This window comes from Schistocerca nitens, chromosome 10, assembly GCF_023898315.1.
Source record: "Schistocerca nitens isolate TAMUIC-IGC-003100 chromosome 10, iqSchNite1.1, whole genome shotgun sequence".
Taxonomy (NCBI): domain Eukaryota; kingdom Metazoa; phylum Arthropoda; class Insecta; order Orthoptera; family Acrididae; genus Schistocerca; species Schistocerca nitens.
This window is the reverse complement of record NC_064623.1, coordinates 127,922,748-127,938,409: the sequence shown is the minus strand read 5'-3', so window position 1 is coordinate 127,938,409 and position 15,662 is coordinate 127,922,748. Positions and strand designations below refer to the sequence as shown.

The 15,662-nt window shown below is 46.9% G+C and overlaps 1 protein-coding gene across 5 annotated transcripts in view; it reads left to right on the top strand.

Annotated features, from left to right (window-relative positions):
* Window positions 1-15,662, top strand: part of LOC126210049 (uncharacterized) — a 128,176-nt gene that overhangs the window by 24,115 nt on the left and 88,399 nt on the right. For 4 of the 5 annotated variants that reach the window (XM_049939159.1, XM_049939158.1, XM_049939160.1 and 1 more), the window contains exon 3: window positions 889-996. The exons of the other annotated variant lie outside the window; for it this stretch is intronic. In XM_049939159.1, coding sequence (XP_049795116.1) covers window positions 889-996 — 108 coding nt within the window. The remainder of the gene's footprint in view (window positions 1-888; window positions 997-15,662) is intronic. 5 annotated transcript variants of the gene reach the window in all.

Below are 15,662 nucleotides of genomic sequence, written 5' to 3'. Positions count from 1 at the left end.
TAGTGTTACGTCACTATGACGTAGGGTTCTCCTCGCCTAAATGCTACTCATTATATTACATTCGACCGATCACAGAAGCAGCTACTAACAGAGAGAGTAAACTTTTTTAACGGCGCTCTTAAATAGTATGAATTGCATGGAGACCTCAGATGATAATTAATTGTTCTTTCTGCAATTAATATGACAGCAGCACATTTTTTATTTTCCGGTACTTCATACAGTAATGATTATTATTACTTTCGTGCAAAAGCTTCTCTCATATGACAAATGTCACATACTTTGCATTGCATCACAGAATATACTGTACACGCCATTTCATTCTTGTGAATGTTTTTTTTTACTCAATTTCACACGCCCTTTCGTATAGGGAATGCTACGGGTGGAATCCGCCGATGTCGGTGCCATTGTGATCATAGCCAGATCCGCGTAGTAGCTACTCGTTCGCAAGAAGTAATTTAAGGCGCACTTCACGACATGCCCGCATTGTAGGAAAGCCGGAAGTAAACTACCAATATCGATTTCTCTCTCTCTTTTTCGTACATAGCAGCGCTCGGGTATTCAAATCTTCGAACATGATGTTTTCGAGTGTATTTGAGACGTGGATCGTTCTGCTGCACGAAACTGGAGACGGCAACTATCTTCAGATCTTGTAAACGTGAGGGATATCTATAAGAGGAACAGTATGTTGTCTACTGTTCGGTCGGACGATAAATCGGTACGTGTCTTAAGGTTCCGTTGCTAGTGCTTCTACAATGACTATTGAAAATCGATGTTGCTTGAGAGCAAAATTGCCAATTAAAGGGTTAATTTAAAATTAAATGTTATCCGGATTGTTCTCTCTACCGGAGGGAGCAAATGAATGTGACATGAGAGGGTGGTGTGTTTCAGGCAGCGAATGCTCGGAGACGAAGACCTGCTACGACCACCAGAACTGCTATCATGGCTACTGCAGTTGCGACAGGGGCTACGTACGCAACGACAGACATTGCTTCAGAGGTGACTATCGCGCCTGGTCTTGTTAACATCTGTTTGTGTTCCGAGGTGTCTGTGGCCGCCCCTGCTGACGTGGGCTGCCACTGGTTTTTTTCTTACCTGCACGCTGCCCCAGATGAAAATAGCCCGATTCGAACAAGCGAGGAACGCAGCTGACTACTTGAGACAACGCGCCGGTTGATGGTGGGCGTCACGAAGCCCTTTGCGATCTGCAGTATTCTTCTTGCTACTGTTCTGTGGTGAATCAATAATTGCTCCATATTGACTTCGGCAATGAAGTTCCTAATACAAGAAAAATAGCATTTCCGGTGTCGGAAATTCTAAAGCTACCACCCATAAAATACAGGGTGTCCCAGGAGGAGTATTCAGTATTTAGGGTTATGACAGGAAAGCAATCATTTGAAACGGAAAAATCTAGTAAACATGGACCCTGAAACGCATACCTCAAGAGCTATCAACACTCGTACAGTAGAAGAGATGTGTTTCTCAGTAGTATAGATGAACAAGTGTTCGTAGCTCTTAAAGTATGTGCTTTAGGGCGCATGTGTACTGGACTTTCTTTCTTGCTTTGGTCCATACAACCACCTCCAAAAGTATGGAAGGCAAAGAGCTTGCAGTACAAGGGATTTGTTTCACAGTATCGAAAATGAAAAAGTGCTCATAGCTCTTTAGGTATTCATTTCAACTCCCATTTTTACTAAACTTTATTGCTTCGATGATCGTTCCTGTGATATCCTTGAATACTGACAGCTCCTCCTGAGACACCCCCTGCATAGAGAGTGAAAGGTTATCTATGACTAGTACACGTGTAGAAACCAGATTGCAGCTGAAAGAGTCAAAGGGCATGAAAAGAAAGTAGTAGTTGAAAAGGGAGTGAGACAGGGTTGTAGCCTATCCTAAAAGTTATTCAGTTTTTACATTCAACAAACGAAAATAAACCAAAGAAAATCTGGAAAAGGAGTTAAAAGATCACGGAGTAGAAATTAAAACTTTAAGGTTTGCACACAAGATTGTTCAGGTGAGGCAAATAAAAATGGCCCGGACGAGTGGATACGAATGGATGTGAATTTGTGGTAGCATTAACGGAGGAAAAGATCTGCAGTTACTTCCAACAGGATGGCACAACTGCCTCCATACAGCCGACCGAATCTTGGAGCACATTTACACAATCTTGACTCCTGATAGAGTTGTCAGCAGAGGTCAGTCTGCTCGCGGCCCTAGCTGGTCACACAGGCCACCTGATGTGTCAGTGTGTGATTATCGATCTGTCTTCAGAAACTTTCTGACTAGGCCCCAAAAATGCCCAAAGATGAATGGTGGTCACTTTCAGCTGTAGCTGTGTTAGTACTGTATTTTCTTTCCTCTGCTGTGTTTAACCTACACTGGACCTCTGTTCTTCGGGCCACTATTATTTGCCCCACCCTCCACATCTGTGAGAGCAATGAAGGAATTGGAAGAGCAGTTGAACGTAAGGTATAAGAGTCTGAAAAGAGGTTGTAAGATAGACAACGACAAACGGAATATAGTCGAATTAAATCAGAGACTTAGCAATGATGCTAAACGGAGCACACGAATTTTGCTAATAGAAAGGCGCGATAACTGACAACAGCTGAAGTAGAAAGAATATAAAATACACAATGCCAATAGCGAGAAAGCATTTGTGGAAAATAGGAATTTGTTAACATCGAATGTAAATATAGGTGTTAGGAAAGTAATTGTAACGAGTGTAGTCTTGTACAGAAGCGAAATGTGAACGGTAAACAGTTCAGAAAAGAAGAGAATCGAAGCTTTTGAAACATGACGATACAAATAATGCTGAAGACTGGATGTGTAAATCGGATAACTAATGAAAAAGTACTGAATCCAATTGGGAAAAAGCATATTTATGGCACAACTTGACTAAAAGAAGGGAGCAAAAGATAAGACACACCCTTAGTCATCAAAGAATCGTCATTTCGGTGTTATAAATAAGTGCGGGTAAAAATTGTAGAGTAAGCGTGTTCAAACGTATGTGGATGGCAATAGTTACTCAGAGATGAAGAGGCTTGCACATGATATACACACATCAAAAAAAGCTTTGCATCAGCTTGGTTCCGAGATTCCCGGAACCTGTACAGAAAATTGGAATAGAGATCAACGTAAACATATTTCCGCCCATCTTGTTGCTCATGAACATTGCATGTTGTACCACGATACAGCGAGACCTTCAAAGGCAGATTGCTGTACACACCGGTACCTCTAACACCCAGTAGCACGTCCTCTTGCATTGATGCATACCGGTATTCGTCGTGGCATACTGTCCACAAGTTCATCAAGGCACTGTTGGTCCATATTGCCCCACTCCTCAACGGCGATTCGGCGTAGATCCCTCAGGTATCCCATGCCTGCACTAGTACGTAGGCTGAACGCAATCTCCTGGCGCTCCGCATTCTAACTTTCTTGGCTTGGTCCATCGACTCGTTCGGAAACTGATTTCGGAACTTCCATGTATTCAACAATTTTTGAAGTGAATAGGCATTATGTTTCTAATTATTAGCGTCCCGTGTAAGGCTTACGCGTTCACTGGGCATGAGAAGCCCAAAAGTAGGGACATCGCGTGAAAACCTGGGCATGAGGCAATAGTAGCCCGGATATAAGCCACGCTTTTGCCCAAAATGCGGCTACGAAAGATTAGTATGGCTCAACTCGCGACCCTACCAATACCGGTACATTCTCGCCTCATAGAAAATTCAACTCATACTCGTTCCTTAGTTCTAAATAGAGCACAATATCGCTATTGTTTGGAAGTTAGTCGTTGTATATGAGGTAACAATGTGACCTTCTACGATAGTTGACGTTTCATTTAGTTAGTGAGTAATGTAGCTTACAATTGTGCATTACAGATTAAACGCAGTTTTTTCTCTAACCGAAGAGTAAATTTTTAACGAGTGAAAACGTCAAAAATAAGTCCTCAACAACTTCGGAATTCGGCGCAGTTAAGATACGAATTTGCAGTTATTCATTACGCGAATAGGACATCTGATAGAGAAGTTGGCAGGCTGAAAAGATGCATGGCTCTCTAATGGACATGGTCTGAAACAGCATGCTGTGTTCTGCTCCTAACGAAAAAAGTTACCGTACTACTAAACAGATAAAATGGCAACAATAGCCAGTCGCGTCTTCAGGCTTCCATGCTTGCTTTTCAGTATTTCATATGATTATCGACCGAACTAGTTGCGCCTGTCAGTGTTATCCGCGGTTAAACAGTTGTTTATAAAGAAATATTAATACCGAAACTCACTATTCACGCCCATGCGCCATCATAAAAGTTATCTGTTCAAGATATTGAAGCACGATCTACTCTTGCGACCCAGCAAAACGCGCGACACCGAAAAATAAATGAATAAACACCCAATTGTGACAGGATAGGAGATCTGCCAGAACACATGTCGCACACAGCTCACTCGTTCACTGAAGGGAAAAAATTCTAACGCGGCTGAGTAGCGACTTACAAAATGAGCCAGGAAAGGGATTAAATAGTTTCACGACTGCGACGTGTCCAGCACGGAAAAGACCGTAATTGTCTTGCTGTTTATGGCTAGCCAGATATCTACTGTCATACGTCCCTAGACTTCTTTGCTGTCTGCGTAGTCTATATATAGAGAGATTTCTGGCTCTCGACGCACGCGAGCAGCCAGCATAGATGTGTCCGTGCCGCAAACATAGTGTGCCCACATGAATACCTGTCACCTTCAACGTTTGTCCTGCACTCTTACACTATGTGATCAAAAGTATCCGGACACCCCAAAACATACGTTTTTCATATTAGGTGCATTGTGCTGCCACCTGCTGCCAGGTACTCCATATCAGCCACTTCAGTAGTCATTAGACATCGTGAGAGAGCAGAATGGGACGCTCCGCAGAACTCACGGACTTCGAAACGTCTGTACGCGAGATTTCCACACTAATAAACATCCCTAGGTCCACTGTTTCCAATGTGATAGTGAAGTGGAAACGTGAAGGGACTGGTACAGCACAAAAGCGTACAGGTCGACTTCGTCTGTTGACTGACAGAGACTGCCGACAGTTGAAGAGCGTCGTGATGTGTAATGGGCAGACATGTATCCAGACCATCACACAAGAATTCCAAACTGCGTCACGATCCACTGCAAGTACTATGATAGTTAGGCGGGAGGTGAGAAAACTTGGATATCATGGTCGAGTGGCTGCTCATAAGCCACACATCACGCTGGAAATGTCAAACGACGCCTCGCTTGGTGTAAGGAGCGTAAACATTGGACGATTGTACAGTGGAAAAACGGTGTGTGGAGTGATGACTCACGGTACACAATGTGGCGATTCGATGGCAGGGCGTGTGTAGTGACAACAGTAAAATTCGGAAGCGATGGTATTATTGTGTGGTCGTGTTTTTCAGGGAGGGGGCTTGCACCCCTTGTTGTTTTGCGTGGCACTATAGCAGCAGATGCCTACATTTATGTTTTAAGCTCTTTCTTGCTTCCCGCTGTTGAAGAGCTATTAGGGGATGGCGATTATATCTTTCAACACGATCGAACACCTGTTCATAGTGCACGATAACATCCCTGTAATGGACAGGCCTCCACAGAGTCCTGACCTGACTCCTGTAGAACACCTTTGGGATTTTTTGGAACGCCGACTTCGTGCCAGTCCTCACCGACCGACATCGATATCTCTGCTCAGTGGAGCACTCCGTGAAGAATGGGCTGCCATTCCCCAAGAGAACTTCCAGCACCTGTTTGAACGTATGCCTACGAGAGTGGAAGCTGTCATCAAGGATAAGGGTGGGCCAACAACATATTGAATTCCAGCATTACCGATGGACGGCGCCACGAACTTGTTAGTCATTTTCAGCCAGGTATCCGGATACTTTTGGTCACATAGTGTATTTATAGTAACTCCAATAATATCACGCTCCAACGAACTTCCAGAACATTTTACATGCTGCAAAATATTGCCACATGCATACGTTACGCTGTTACTATGTTTACTGATGATTTTATCCCAGAGGAATATTTCTGTTGTCCTAGATTTGTGTACATACTTATTTCAGTTGTCAAAACAGTAAAAAACAAATCTCTACACTAAACTTAATGCATTCATTTGATAGTTAACTTTCACAGATATCGTTTCAGTCACGTTACCCATCCCACGAGAACAGTGAGTCATGTTGATCATCCCATGAAAAGAGCCTTTTTTTAGGAATAGAAGATAGGCTCTGTGTTAATTCAGGGTATAGACTTATTTCTAGTTCGCTGCAATCCAAAACCCATAATATTTGTACGTGCAACAACGTCATCTGCCCTCAAGTGTGTGCCTGTTACTAGCGGATACGCTCGCATATCGTAGTCTTATCCTGCATCACTCAAAGTCTACCATGTTCTGTATGCCAAGGTACGATGGCTCTTTGTCCTACACCATTTAAACCACACCGTCGTTGAGGCTATTCAAGTGTCTCAGAAGCTAGAAGATACGCTTGACGCTCAGCAGCTATAATGCAACGTGCTTGTATAGAAGTATGGATTAAACACTTTGAGGATTGTATAAGCATTGTATTCATTACGTTAAATCGTTTTATATAGGACGTATTAGCTGCATTTTCACAAATGCTATATAGTTCAAGAGTCGAAGAGTTAATAGCTTTTTCCAAGAGTAATTATTGTTCAACATTTCGCGTTATGTTCTTCAAATCCAAAAATATCTTGTACGAGGCGTGTTTTTTAAGTAAGGTCCATTTGAACGTGATGTGTTGGCAGAAGAGCCAACACAGTGTTGCTAGAGGAGGCCGAAATGCACGCGTTTAAGCTCACGCAGACTGGCGTGAGGTCTGGAACAATTAAAGGAGTTGAGTGTAATAAATAAAGTACGAAGCTCTTGGAATACTTAACTTTAATCCATAATTGGAGAACATCGCTCTTGATGATACATAATTACAATCTCAATATAAACTGGTAATGGCGCCTTGCTAGGTCGTAGCAAATGACGTAGCTGAAGGCTATGCTAACTATCGTCTCGGCAAATGAGAGCGTATTTGTCATTGATCCATCTCTGGCAAAGTATGCTGTACAACTGGGCGAGTGCTAGGAAGTCTCTCTAGACCTGCTGTGTGGCGGCGCTCGGTCTGCAATCACTGACAGTGGCGACACGCGGGTCCGACGTATACTAGCGGACCGCGGCCGATTTAAAGGCTACCACCTAGCAAGTGTGGTGTCTGGCGGTGACACCACATTCCTCCCCCGCAAATCGCCGTACGGTTGTGTTATAAGGCTTCCGCCCGCCGTGGGGAGGACCCCATGTTGACGTATGCGACGAGATGGGGAGCCTAACAACAAGCGAGGCTGTGCCACCCGCACCCTGCCATTCGGTCCGAGGGGAGCTAGGAAACGCCTGAAACCCTGGTCCAGGGTACACGCCAACATGCGGTGTACGCGCCCTTAGAGAGACTGGAGGGGCCGAATGGTCGACCTCCATCGGGTCAGGGCACCCGACGGGCGAAGACGACATCTGGTCCGGAGCGGGTTAGAGTTCGATGTCGGAGGACAGCTGGTCACGGGAAGCGATCGGCGGCGCGCGACCCAGGGAGGCGCTTGGCGGCTGCAGCGAAGCGTCCACTGCGGGCGTCGCCGGCGGGAGAACAGGCGGCGGCGGCGGCGGCGGCGGCGGCGCGTCGCCATGGGGCAAAATGGAAGGCAGCGTCGGTAACACCTGGGGCTGAGGCGAGCCAGTAGATGGGTCCCCAGGGCGCTGACCGGACGGCACCGTCGCTGTAAGCAGACGGGGAGCGGCAGATCCCGTGCGACGACAGAGGCGCAGCTGATTGAGATGCCGACGCACCGCACCAGAGGCCCCCAAAACCAAATACATAGCGCGGCCGAGGCAACGAAGAATGCGCCCTGCGAGCCAACGCCGTGAACCTCGATAGTTGCGATAGTATACAACGTCGCCTGGAGCAAAAACAGGTGTCTGCCGCTGCACAGGAACCTGATGCGGCGGATGTAGCAAAGACATCAAGGTTCGATGAGGACGACCGTGGAGCAACTCAGCCGGCGAGCGACCATCTCGGGGCTGAGAGCGATACGAGGACAAGAAGAGCAATAACGCGTCCTCCCAAGAATGCGACTCTTTGAACTTCAACATCTGTGACTTGAAAGTCCGGACCAATCGTTCAGCGGCACCGTTTGACTGAGGCGAAAACGGCGCGGATTTCAGATGTTGAATACCATTCGCCTTGCACAATGACTGAAATTCTGCGGACATGAATTGTGGGCCATTGTCGGAAACAATAGTCCGTGGAAGACCTTCAATGCAAAAGATAGCGGACAACGCTTGGATGGTGGCAGAAGACGTCGTGGAAGACATCCGGACAACAAAAGGAAAATTACTGAATGAATCTACCACAACCAACCATCGAGCATTCCAGAATGGACCAGCAAAATCGATGTGTAAGCGTTGCCAAGGGGAAGTGGCTTTCGGCCATGCAAAGAATTTCCACGGTGGGGTGGATTGTTGGGCGGCACACGCCATGCAAGAAGAGCACATATTCGTAATCGCAGCATCGATTCCGAACCAAGTACAGTGTTGACGAGCAAGTTGTTTCGTTCGCACTATACCCCAATGTCCGTGGTGGAGAAGCCGTAAGACAGAGGACTGTAACGAACGTGGGACCACGACCCGGGACTGATCATTATCAGAACGCAGCAGCAAAACACCACGTCGAACAAAAAGTCTCTCCTTGTGAGCAAAAAATCGGCGAACCAACGGATCCTCGATCCGTGACTTTGACAAGGGCCATTGCGTAGCAACAAAACGCAAAACGGTAGCAAGGACAGGGTCAGCAGCTGTGGCTGTAGCTACACTACGAAAATTAATCGGAAACGATTCGACCACGTCATCGGTTTCCGCATCAATGAACATGCAAGCAAGTTCGGAAGAATCGAACGCTCTATCCGCAGCAACAGGCAAACGGGACAACGCATCGGCGTTTCCGTGCTTAGCAGTGGACCGATACAAGATATCGTAGCGGTACTGCGAGAGGAAAATAGACCAGCGAATGAATTTCTGCGCTGTACGGGGAGGTACAGGCTTGTTCGGATGAAAAAGGGATATCAAAGGTTTGTGGTCTGTGATGATGGTAAAGTGACGACCATACAAGAAATCATGAAACTTAGTAACACCAAATACGAGAGCCAAAGCTTCTTTATCTGTGAATAATTTCTTTGCGCAGACGATAGCAATTTGGACGTAAGGCAATAGGGCGATCATGCGATCCATCTTTTTGCGCAAGCACAGCACCGATCCCGAAATCCGATGCATCTACCATCAACAAAAGGGGTTTTTGGGGAACGAATGGCGTAAGGCAAGTAGTGGAAAGCAACGCCGATTTCAACTGGCGAAAGGCGCGTACGCATTCCGTCGTCCAGACGAACGGAACACCTTTACGGCGTAAGCGATGAAGCGGAGCTGAAATGGAAGAGGCATGGCGCACATAGTTATGATAGTAATTGATTTTTCCCAGCACACTCTGTAGCTGCTTCAAATTCTGCGGCGAAGGCAAGTCTTGTATGGCATGGAGGTGCTCTGGACTGGGATGTATGCCTCGGGGGTTGAGGACATGTCCCAGATAGGGTAAGTCACGAGCAAAAAACACACATTTGTCCTTCCGCAAGCGAAGACCATGGTGTCGCAAGACCTGAAATAATGCTATGAGATTGGCTAAATGTTCTTCTTCCGTCTTGCCGGAGATCACAATATCGTCCAGATAGTTTGCTGCAGTAGGGACCGAGGCACAAACAGTTTGCAGATATTGCTGAAACAATGCAGGGGCGGATGCACACCCGAATGGCAGTCGTTTGAATCGATACAAACCAAGATGCGTGTTAACCACCAAAACGCGCTGGGATTCTTCGTCCACTGGTATTTGCAAGTACGCATCTGCTAGGTCCAACTTCGAAAAATATTTACTCGGGCACAGTTTGTCAAAAAGATCTTCCGGGCGGGGTAAAGGATAAGTTGCAATCACTAGTTGTGGATTGACTGTAGCTTTGAAGTCCACACAAAGTCTCAATTTGCCGGAAGGTTTTGGCAAAATTACTAAGGGTGATGCCCAGAGAGAAGCCTGCACACGTTCAGTTACACCTTCTGATTCCAAATCGTGTACTGTTCTTGCGACCTCATCACGCAATGCGTGGGGAACATTGCGCGCTCTGAAAAATTTCGGTTGCGCGTTTACTTTCAGTTCCAAATGTGCTTGATAGTTCTGAGCGCAACCGAGGCCCGGTGCAAAAATGTCCGCAAACTCTTCACATAGACGAGAAACACTGTCTGAAGGCACAGTCTGGTTCACTGATAGGACCTAATTGACTATAGACAAGTTAAACAACTGAAATAAATCTAAACCAAACAAGTTAACTGCAGAAGAAGAACGAAGAACGTAAAATGACACAAGTTTTGTTTGTCCTTTGTATGTTGCAAGAAGGCTGCACTGTCCTAACACAGGGATAGCTTGTCCTGAATAACTATTTAACTTAAAATTTGCGGCACGCAACGGAGGTGTGCCCAGTTGTTTGTACGTGTCTCTATTGATCAATGAAACTGCAGCTCCGGTATGGAGATGAAATGGGATCACGTTGCCATTAATGTCCAAGTCTACAAAAAGTTTATTGTCCTACTGACGACAAGAGCGACTGTCTCGTGCAACGTGAACAGACACTGGTACAGAAGCACTTGCGACTTGACGGGATTTCCGTCGATGTCGACGCACACTATTTGTGGGACGAACACAGTCACTGTTAGAAAGAGTGGCACTGGGCGGAGTGGAATGAACTACATGAATTTCCATGGGCGAAGGTTCACGAGCCTGAGTATTCTTGGTTCGATTGCGATTCCGGCGCGAAGCAAAGGGCCTGGAATGGTTGTGAGTGTCCATTCTGAGCTTTTTCCGGCAAACACTCTGAACATGTCCTGTTTTATTACAGAACAAGCAAATAGCCTGGCGTGACGGGCAATTCTCACGCGAATGTCTAGTTGCACACCTCGGACATGATTTTAGCACTGCATTTGCTTGCTTGCGCGGCACACGTAGTGGAGAGCTTGGCGGCAGCTGCGCGGACGGGCCCGAGGGCTGTTTACTGTTCCGTACAGCTCGCCCGGCGGGCCGGTTAACGTGACACACGGCTGGCGAAGTTTCAAATGATTCCTGAGCAAAGTCAAGTGTGTCCTGCCGATCCAATATGTCTATCACTTGTTGAAGGGAGGGATTGACTAGTTTCAAAATCTGTTCCCTTATACGAACATCAGGAACGTTCTGTGCGATTGCATCACGTACCATAGTATCTGAATCCGAGTCCACATTCACACTCAAAAGCACAACCCCTAGTAAGGCCCTGCAAAGTTGCAACCCACTCCCGATTAGTCTGACCAGCCGTACGTTTTGTACGAAAGAAAGTATACCTTTTTGCAACTACATTGACTGATTCTTTGAAATATGCATCTAATGCAGACAAAATTTCTTCGTAGGACAGAGTTGCTACGTCGTGTCGGGGAAACAATTTCACTATCACACGGTAGGTGGACACACCTACACAAGAAAGCAAAAAAGGCTGCCGCTCAATACCTTGAATTCTGTAGGCGGCGAGATGGAATCCAAATTGGCGTGACCACTCCGTCCAGCTTTCCAGTGCCGCATCAAAAGGACGAAAAGGTGGTGCAACTGTGTGGTGTGGCTGCGGTAGCGGTGGAGCGGCGGCTGCCGCATCGTTTTGCATTGCACGTTGACCCTGGACGAGCTGTCCAAGGGCATCCAATAAGGCCTACGTCTGCTGATTCTGCAAGCGATAAAATTCGGACAGCACATCTGGAGATTGTGGCAAAGCCATGACACAAGTAATTTAAGCAAGTATAAAGAAGAAGACCGTTTTTAAACTCGTCGCCATGTGATGTGTTGGCAGAAGAGCCAACACAGTGTTGCTGGAGGAGGCCGAAATGCACACGTTTAAGCTCACGCAGACTGGCGTGAGGTCTGGAACAATTAAAGGAGTCTAATAAATAAGGTACGAAGATTTCATACAAACTTGCCGCCTGCTCAATAACCAAAAGTTCACTGCCGTCTTCACATCGTCATCGTTGTAACGGTTGCCACTGAGGTGTTGTTGGAGGTGGAGGAACAGATATTAATCGCTCGGCGCAAGGTCAGGACTGTAGGGTGGGTGGTCTAAGACTTCCCAGCCAAAACTGTTTAGTAAATTGTGGGTCTGACCTGCAGTGTGAGGTCTTGCATTATCATGGAGAAGGACAATTCCCTTTGTCAGCATGCCGCATCTTTTGTTTTGAATCGCTCTGTGTAGCTTTGTCAGGGTTTGGCAGTTTTTTTTCTTCTGCACTGATAGTGATTCCTCGTTGCAGGAAGTCGACCAACAAAACAACATGCATATCCCAAAACACAGACGCCATGATTTTGCGCTGGGTCAGAGTCTGTTTGGCCTTCACCTTTACAGGCGAGTGTGTGAGGATTCGATTCGGGCGCGATCTGTGAAAAGCATGGTTCGTCTCCAATTACGATCTGACTCAAGAAGCCGTCATCTTCTTCGTGATAACGATTCAAGAACTTCACCACACACTCAAACCTTTGGATTTTTTGGTCCTCTGTTAGGAGTATCGGGACCCAACAGCACAGTTTCCTAAACTTTAGGTGTTCAGAAACAATGTTGTAAAGCACTGATCTCAACACGCTTGGAAATTCGTTTGAGAGACCTGTTATTGTGAAGCGCCTGTCCTCACGAATCCTCGCTTCAATTGAAGCCACCAAACCGTCTGTAATCAAAGAAGGGCGACCGGAGCGGTCCTCATCATGGACGTTGTCACGGCCATTTTCGAATTTTTGTACCCACTTACGCACTTTGATTTCACTCATAACAGTATCACCGTACACTTCGCAAATCTGTCGATCAATTTCTGCAGCAGACAGGTTCGTTTCTAACGAAAACCGTATCACTGAGCGAACTTCACACGCGGCGGGCGAGTTGATAGTCTTAAACATTTTGAAAGCACAGAACGTAACCGACAGGTTAGCTACAGAGCTGAAACCGAGCACAGTTGTTCCCGAGGCATGCCGGTACACGACGCACGCGCTCGTTTCGGTATGCGCGCGAACTACTAATGTTTACAACGAAACGGACGTTACTTAAAAAACACGCCTCGCACTAAACACTTCTAAAAGTAGCCTATGTGTTAACTCAGGGTGTAAGCTAATTCCATTCCAGATTTCTCCCAAATCAGTCCAGCCGTTTCAGAGTAACAAACATACACACAAACTTTCGCATTTATAATATGTATGGGATTTAAAAATTTAAAGTTCTGTTATCCTCATTAAGAGGTGTAAGCTTATGTTAAGGGTTTAACACAATAAGACGAGCGTTAAAGTTACAAATTGTGTACACTGATCAGACAGAACATTACGACCACTGACCTACCACTGATATAAACCTGTCCAGGCGGTAGCAGCTCCACCTGGCGAGGAATGACTGCAAGTCAGACTCACGTACGGTGCATGTAGTATCAGTATGAGCTGTAGAATGGGGAAGGCGCGCATCTACACTCGTGCTCATAAGTTAAGGATAATTGCAGAATGTGGTGCCACAGAACGTGGCACTACACAAAACTGGCGCTAATAGCATAGGCACATAGGGAACACACACGACACAGGCCTGTAAATCCACGGTATTAGTGATAAGTTGAGAAAGCTGTCCCGAAACACATGTGCTACAAAGCGCCACTGTTTCCTGCACATGTTCTCCGACATCAAAATGGGATATGATCACCATGCACATGTATAGAGGCCGCACAGCGGGTTGGCATACTCTGGATCAGGTGGTCGAGCAGCTGCTGGGGTACAGCCTTCCATTCTTGCACCATTGCCTGTCGGAGCTCCTGAAGTGCCGCAGGGGTTTGAAGACGTGCAGCGATACGTCAACCGAGAGCATCACAGACGTGCTCGATGGGGTTTAGGCCTGGAGAACAGGCAGGCCACTCCAATCTACTGATATCTTCTGTTTCAAGGTACTCCTCCACGATGGCAGCTCGGTGGGACCGTGCGTTGTCATCCATCAGGAGGAAGGTGGGACCCACTGCACCCCTGAAAAGGCGGACATACTGGTGCAAAATGACGACCCGATACACTTGACCTGTTACAGTTCCTCTGTCAAAGACATGCAGAGGTGTATGTGCACCAATCATAACCCCACCCCACGCCATCAAACCACGACCTCCATACAGGCTGCTTTCAAGGACATTAAGGGGTTGGTATCAGGTTCCTGGTTCACGCCAGATGAAAACCCGGCGAGAATCACTGTTCAGACTATACCTGGACTCGTCTGTGAACATAACATGGAACCACTGTTCCAATGACCATGTACTGTGATCTTGACACCAGGCTTTACAGGCTCTCCTGTGACCAGGGGTCAGTGGAATGCGCCTTGCAGGTCTCCGGGCGAATAAACAATGTCCGTTCAGTCGTCTGTAGACTGTGTGTCTGGAGACAGCTGTTCCAGTGGCTGCGGTAAGGTCTCAAGCAAGGCTACACCTGCAGTACTCTGTGGCCGTCTGCAGACACTGGTGGTGAGATATCGGTCTTCTTGTGGTGTTGTACACTGTGGACGTCCCGTACTGTAGCACCAGCACACGCTTTCTGTCTGCTGGAATCGTTGCCATAATCTTGAGATACACTTTGTGGCACACGGAGGGCCCGTGGTACGACCTGCTGTGTTTGACTGGCCTCCAATCACCCTAGTATTCTACCCCTCATAACGTTATCAATATGTGTTATTTGAGCCATTTGCAACACACAGTCACCATTAACACATCTGAAAACGTCTGCACACTTACTCGCTACAGCGTACTCTGTCATGCACCAACACACCTCTGCATATGTGGACTGCTGCCAGTGCCACCGTGCGACGACCACAGGTCAGATGCACCGCATGGTCGTAAACTTAAGCGATTTAAACCCGCAAACCGCCCACCAGAGCGTTGTTTCACCATGTATCAGCATTATCCTTAATTTATGAGTGTATCTGAGTTGGACTGAGGGCAGGTTGTGATGGCCCGGAGGCTCGGCACGAGCAATTCGGAAGCTGCACGATTTGTCGGGTGTTCGGGGAGTGCCGTGCTGAGTGTCTTCAAGACGTGGCAGAACGAAGGCGAAACCTCTTCCAGCCGTCGTGGGGTTGGGCGGTCAGCCCTCATTACAGGTGTCGGAAGTCGTAGGCTGGGCAGACTGGTAAAACAGGACAGGCGGCGAACTGTGGTGGGATTACAAGTGGACACGTGACCATTGGCGCTAGAGTTTTGCATAGTGGCAGAGTGATGCACGGTCTGATGAATTCTGATACGTTCTTCATCGTGCCTTCGTCTTCCAGTGAAACAGCTACTTGACACCTGTACTGATGGATGGAGACAAGTTGGTGCCGGCTCCATTATGCTCTGGGGAACATTCACATGGGCATCCATGACTCCGGTGCAGCTCGTACAGGGCACCTTTATGGCCAAGGAATATCATACATACACTGGTTGCAGACGACATACACCCCTTCTTGACCATGTTTCCTGACGACAGTGGCATTTTTCAGCAAGATATTGTGCTACATCACAAGGCCAGGAGT